Source organism: Octopus sinensis, unplaced genomic scaffold (assembly GCF_006345805.1).
Source record: "Octopus sinensis unplaced genomic scaffold, ASM634580v1 Contig10816, whole genome shotgun sequence".
Lineage (NCBI taxonomy): Eukaryota > Metazoa > Mollusca > Cephalopoda > Octopoda > Octopodidae > Octopus > Octopus sinensis.
In genome coordinates, this window is record NW_021832224.1 from 330,543 (window position 1) to 336,716 (window position 6,174).

General features: G+C 40.7%; 1 protein-coding gene across 1 annotated transcript; it reads right to left on the reverse strand.

Moving 5' to 3' along the window:
• Positions 1 to 5,201: 5,201 nt before the first annotated feature.
• Positions 5,202 to 5,729, reverse strand: LOC115228576 (general transcription factor II-I repeat domain-containing protein 2B-like). Its single transcript, XM_029799138.1, has one exon. It carries the CDS (start codon positions 5,727 to 5,729, stop codon positions 5,202 to 5,204), a length of 528 nt encoding a protein of 175 aa, XP_029654998.1.
• Positions 5,730 to 6,174: the final 445 nt, after the last annotated feature.

The window sequence follows — 6,174 nt, forward strand, 5'->3', positions numbered from 1 at the left end:
ATATCTGTTTGGTCCACACATATGTTAAGCCAAATTTATAGCCCGGTAAGAACGAATGGTTTCCACTGCTGAGCAAGAACAAATGGTTCAGTTGGAAATGATTTCTAAATCCCTTATTGGCGATCAGTTTAAAATCTTCAAATATGTTTGGAGTGATTTCTGAATCGACAGGACAATGTCAACCTTTATTCCTTCGGTTTATTTTTTTGAATGTACATGGACCGGCACCGAGATCAAAGTCTGAGTTACCACCTGAAATGCACTTGATATTTAAAACATATAAATTATTAGTTTAAAAAAAATTGTTAGATAATAAAATACAATCTGTGCGCCTTTAGTAAGGCCTCCTCGATTTTTCTTTTGCAACGTAGGATATGAACAGTTCAAAATATTAGCTATAAATGCTCGAAAGCAACTGCCCATCTTACAGGAATGATTAAATAACAGTCAAACTAATATTAAAAAACAGAATGTAATTGCGGGCAATACTAGTTGGTCGCCTGATACCAAATCCAACGGCAAAGTCCCGAAATTCCGCAGAATATCAACTATCACTGACTCCTTGCATTCTCTCGATACCTCCACCAGCGGGGAGAGATTCTTGACGAGTCCACAACTCTATCAATGAGTCAAAAACACAAAACCTTCTCCCCGGGTGCGTCACATAAACAAATCAAGTGAAACTGGGTTCCGTGAATTGACTGTGGGGCAACTGCTTTCCATGTTTACTCAAACTATCGACTTAGGAAGGAGACTTGAAAGACAATTTTGGCGATGTATGTTATTGTAGCAATTAGTCGCGCCATATTTATGCAAATTCTGGTGTCCCACACGCAAAAAACCCCATTGTCTGCACCGCTCTTTTATTGTTTCCGTAAATGTGGCTGGCCGACGTGTAGTAGTTTCTTGTGTACGTAGACACCATCCATCACGTGTACTTGTCCCCGACTGCTCTCCCTAAAGTTCGACTGCCGAGATACACACTACATCGAGTGAGGGGAACAATTTTCGCATTTTCTGTCTACAAGTCGTAGTGAAGGAAGAACGTCGACCTCCCAGCATTGTGAACCACAACACACGATTATTTAATTATAAGTAATCATAAAGGAGTAATGGCGTCTGACCACTGCCAAGTTCAATTAATGACTATAAATGACAAGTCAGGTCGTTTTGAATCTTTTCTGGAAAGCGGCCGACCCGGATTAATCTTGCAGAGACATTGAAGTGGATATCATTTCAATAAATCATGCTGAATTCGCTTTTTTGTCGTAAAATTGTGATTTTAGTCCAGTTGCAATTTTGAGTTTAACTTTCTTATCTGCCAATGTTTGGAAACAGAATTAAAACAACAATAATATACTCAGATCAAGATGGACAGCCAAATCAAATAGGTAGCCGTCCGATAGACAGAATATCGTTCTTTTTATCACAGAAGGGACTTTCTCAATTGTAAGGAAGAGCTCTCAGGATACCCAAGAATAGATGACTTAAATGACAAAAAAGACGGCCATCCACACATATACCGGTCTCCTACCGGTAAATTGTATTTCCTTCCTGAATTTTTTATAATCTGGAATTTTTGTATTGTGGAGTAACCATAGACGTAAATAAGACAAATAAATTCTACCAGGGCAAATCAAATGTGCTCACTACTCAAAGAATTGTCGAGAATACTCACATAGTAGAGCCCGAACAGAATTGATTATGCCATTCGACATTGCCAGCTCTCAAATTAGTCGAGAATAAGTTGATTGATGCTATGTGTACGAACTGTCATGTTGGCTGATATATTTTTATTTATTTGAATATTGGTAGTTTATTTAGACTTGTTTGAGTCAGTATAATCCTAAATAATTTTAGTTTACTAAAATAGAATCAGACTATAATATTGAGTTACTTTACATGGGAACAATGTATATCATCCCAGTTCTTTTGAACTGAAGGGACGTCCGGGATTTTAAGCCCACGAGAAATCCACATGTTGACACCCGCCGTATATTCCAACAACTCGGGCTGTTCAGGGGAGGGGAAGAGAACAGAGTTGAAGGAACTAGCAGAGGCAGACAACGAGGAAAGGTAACATGGGAGGGATAAATCAGCACAAGAACGAATGCCGATGCCCCCGTAGCAAATAGGTAAATTAACCCGTCGCATGTCTGAAGGTTTGAATTTGATATTTACAAGAAGCTCAAGAGCTTTGGAGACCATGTTGTCGAGACGAGACAAGTGATTTTGTTCGAGAAAGCAGGGCGATGAGCGCATGAGATAAGTTAGCTTCGGTATAAAGAGATAGTTCTTGAGCAAGAAAAGGCCCAAATGGGATTCAAGTTTGGAAATGCGGGAGATTAGAGTTTCCAATTCTTCGAACCTGTCACATAAAGCCTTCTTAGTAGCCTTGCTATTGATTGGGGAACCCAGAATGATAAGGTCATCAAGCTGGATGATGCCCAGGCCTTCAATATGGTGAGATAAGGTGGAAAAAATAAGTTTGAATTCCGAAGGGCTCGCAGACAAGCATATCAGCTCGGATTTGGATCCATTCAAAGCGAGCCCAATGGAGGCAAAACCAGAAATAATTTTTTCTATATCATTCCTGACGGTCTCCAAGCTCCCGCCGAGAGTAACATCATCGAGGTACCAAATGTTTACCTCAGATGACAATTGGTGGGCAATGTGATCAACACCGAGTGAGAATAAAAAAGGCCCAAGAGGGTCGCCTTATTGAATACCAGTTTTGGACATAATAACATTGTCGGCAAACAAGAGACAGCTGGGGGAGGCGTAAGACAGATGGACGATCGGGTATAAGGCAGGGAAACGACATCGGACATTTTCAAGGATATGATCGCGCCGAATCGAGTTGAACGCGTTGTTGACATCAATTTTAAGGAGGAATGGATTTCAATACATTTTGCAGAAGACAGCTGCCGTATGCCATGGGCGGCTGCTTCGCAGGCTCCTTTCACGCCCACGCCCAGTTGAATTGGCATAAGCTTAGCACTTGCTTCCAGAACCACTGATTGACAAATAATTTTAGCAGCAAGGCGTCTGAAGCTGTTGCCCACAGCGATAGGCCGTACACCACCATCACTTTTGTTAAGAGCAGTCAGATTTGCGGAAAAGAGTACGTCCCTAGTGAAAGGAGGGATCGTACCAGAGATGATTCTTGAGCAGAGGGAAGTGATGGCCAACAATAAGCATCTTCCACTCTCTGCAGTCACAGGGGAAATCAGATCTTTTATATGAATCGGTTTCAAGCCATCGATACCCCCACTGCTACTGAATGGGAAAGAGCTGAGGGCGGCAGTTACTTCCGTCGAAGAGACGGGATATATAGAACGGGAATCAGTGACAAGATCTGGGATTTCGGATAGATCATCCGGGGCACCGGGGGTGTTTAGAGCGCAATTGGTCGAGGATTTTATCGGAAGATGGGGCAATTGTGGTGTTCAAGGAAATGACACGTACTGCACTCCGAACGTCGCCTTGCATAAGCTTGCTGCAAACCATTCGAGAAATGTCCTGAGTGCTCCGAATTGGACGAGGGAGTCTTTCAGCAGCATGAAGGGAAAAATAGCTCATATCAAATTCTGAATTGTTGAAAAACTCGCAGTTTGTTTTAATTTGCTGCGAGACGGACAAGCGGTCACCACGAAGAGTGCCGTTTAAAGGGCTGCCCAGACAGACAGGGACAAATGAGAGAAACTTGAGCCAATCGCACCAAGAATTCGAGGCCAGAGCCCGCTCAATAGCCAGAACTAGGGAATTAGCCACTTGGATCCTGGCCGATTTAGGAATGCGTGACGGGACAGACTTCGATTTCCGGAAACGAGACAAAAGTACAAGAAATTCACGAGCCGTGGAACAAGATCGGTCCTTAGGTATTTTGGGGAGAGTCGGGGCCCCGATGTACAGAGGAGTAGAAGAGCAGCGAAAACATTTCCAGTTTGCGATGCTTGCCGAGCTGATCTTCGATAAGCCGACACAGGAGAGGTGGAAGTAGAGTTGGCACGAAGAACAATACCTTCCTTTTTTCCGAGGACACGTAAGACTGCACTTGCTGCAGGAAGACATAGGATCAGACAAGATAAAGGAATAAACAGAGAATAATTATTAGATAGATGACAATTACAACATAGATTATTGAATAACAAATAACAAATGAACAGAAAAAGTGCACCACACAACAACTGCAACGTTAAAATGTACTCGAAGATATCCGCCTACGTGCTGACCAATTTCAGTTGGCAAGCATCATTGTGCCTGTCAACCCCACTCGGCCGATTGGCTTGACGCTTTGCCGATTTCCTCTGCTTGAATGTTGCTGGACGACGAATCTGTCCGCATCGGAATCTTTTACGGCTCGGCATAGAGATTTGCCAGCCGCACCATTGCAGATGTGGACAACTCATTGACAGGAGAGGTTTACACCCTCTCTCTTGTCGCCTCAGTGCCGGCAGGATCCCAGGCACGCCTCATTGAATGACGTTGTGAAGCGCGCGCTTAACGCCGCTGGATTTCCCTCGATGTTGGAACCGATAGGACTAGACCGTGGAGATGGAAAACGCCCTGACAGGTCGACCTTATTCCCGTTCAGGAAGGGAATGGCACTCGTGTGGGATGTTACCTGCGTAGACTCATTTTCCTCATCATCGTTGGTTGACTCCGCTTCTCGTCCTGGATCTGCATCTGCCCTTGCCAAATATAGGAAAACTGCAAAATATGCCTCTTTGACCGATACCTGCTGCTTCATTCCCCTGGCTTTCGAGACCAGTGGGGTAATCGGACCCAAAGCCCTCCAACTCCTCTCAGAGATTGGTTTATCATCTCGAGGAGGAGTCACGACAGTCGCGAAACGAGCTGGCTTTTTCAGCGGATATCGTTCGCGATATTACGCGGAAATTGCCTGTCCATCCGCTCGGCGACTCATCTAAATTAGTTAACTTCTCTATTTACTTGTTATTTTACCTTGAAAAAAAAACTTTACACATGAAACAGATAGCAAACAACACGATCTTGTTTTAAACTAAAGTTAAAAATGTAATTTTAGTATATTTTTAGATTCTAAAACAGGGGTGTCAAACTCATTTTGCTTTGAGGGCCGCATTTATAATAATTTCTCATTAAAAGAAGATTAGTTCTGATATTTATTATGATGAATAACCAAAATAAGAGAAACTAAATTATTCAATTATCGCCCTTTAATTTTTGTAAAAGCTGCTTCCAGAGGATTGATATCTTTTTTTAGATACAATTTTTGATATGTCAGGCTGAGCTATTCGTGTAGTTCCGACTTTTATTAATGAGGATAAATATTCATCAGTTAGTCTTGTTCTTTGAGCAGTTTTTGTCATTTTCATAAATGAAAAAAGCTGTTCACATACATATGTCGAACCAAACATGGCAATGATTTTTGTTGCAAACTTTTTAAAGTTTTTAAACTTTCCAGGAAGATATGAAAAGAAAGCAGGTATTCCAACCTCCAAATATTTAACTTTAAGTATAGAATCTGATTGGATTTCCAATAGTTCCATTTGTAAACTTTCATCTGCATTGGAAACATTAAAAGAGAATGGTGATGCGAATAATGAAAATTGTTGTTCAAAAGACGAAAAATCATTAAATCTTTCTTGAAATTCCTTTAACAACGATTCTAATTGTCTTTCATACTGAGAAAAATTCATTTGAGGCAGATCGCAGGTTTGGACACTTTTACTAACTAAACACATTTGCACCAGTTGTTGATGACAGAATTATATTTTTACATCGATTTCAACATTAAAAATTATAATAAACAGTTCTCCTGAGATATTTTCTGGCCATGCAGATCTTCGTAAAGTCAGTTTTTTAGTTGAATCGGAAATCAAAGTACGAGGCTAGAATACAGCTAACAGTGTGAATAATAATAAGTTATAAAAAATTATCAGTTTCAGAATCAAAAATCATCATGGATCGAGTGGGTTCACCCTTTCGGGATCTCGAATCTGATATTTAATTTCATCATTACTGAACTATTAATATTTTTGTTTTAAATAATTTAGTACTACCTAAAACCTAACAACAAAAAAAATGAACTTAACACGTGGATAATAATTTATTAAATAACTTATTATTATATAAAGTTAAAATATTATTTTATAACAGCTTCTACAATTACTCTTATCGAGGTGGGGA